The following is a 568-nucleotide window of genomic DNA, read 5'->3' as shown; positions in this document are numbered from 1 at the left end:
ACTCGCAGCTATTCTGGTTTCTTTGGGTTCAAAACAAAGCGGTGAGGTAAATACCACTTCCTTTTGTCCCTAATTTAGATTGATGAGTGGGCACAGGTTCGAAGTAACCCTTAATGATGTTGTCGTTCGTGCGTTCTCTGTATCGCGCTAACAAGGTCAGATCCTTAGCAAAACGCCTCATATATTGCACCATTGTACCATTACCGTTCCCCACGGTAATGGTACTTCCCAATGACCATCTTTGAACATTGAGGACTCTTCAACAATTCGAAGCGTGTAACGGTCGAACGGTATCTTCGAGTGACGCGTAATACCAGAACCTCCGGATAGGCAAAGCAAAGTCGGAGCTGGGTTTCTATACGGTACTATTAGAGTAAGAGAAATTCACAATTTGTACAAACCTCGACAGTAGATACGCGTCCAAAACAAACAGTCCGCTTGGACTTCAAAAGTGCAAAGCAAGGGAGCAAACAGGCTCCAACGTGCGACAGTCACACGTGCAAAGTCAGATACAAATGGCTGGATGACCTCAAGGCCATATGGGTGAAGTGGTAAGGACAAACAAAAG

General features: G+C 45.2%; 1 protein-coding gene across 1 annotated transcript in view; it reads right to left on the bottom strand.

The window, feature by feature from the left end:
• Nucleotides 1-200: 200 nt before the first annotated feature.
• T265_06278 (hypothetical protein) overlaps nucleotides 201-568 on the bottom strand; it is a gene marked incomplete at both ends in the record, with an annotated part of 2,774 nt that continues 2,406 nt past the window's right edge. Inside the window, one exon of the mRNA XM_009171498.1 lies at nucleotides 201-365. Coding sequence (XP_009169762.1) covers nucleotides 201-365 — 165 coding nt within the window. The remainder of the gene's footprint in view (nucleotides 366-568) is intronic.

The sequence above is a fragment of the Opisthorchis viverrini genome, assembly GCF_000715545.1.
Source record: "Opisthorchis viverrini unplaced genomic scaffold opera_v5_131, whole genome shotgun sequence".
NCBI lineage: Eukaryota > Metazoa > Platyhelminthes > Trematoda > Opisthorchiida > Opisthorchiidae > Opisthorchis > Opisthorchis viverrini.
This window is presented reverse-complemented; position numbering and strand designations above follow the sequence as displayed.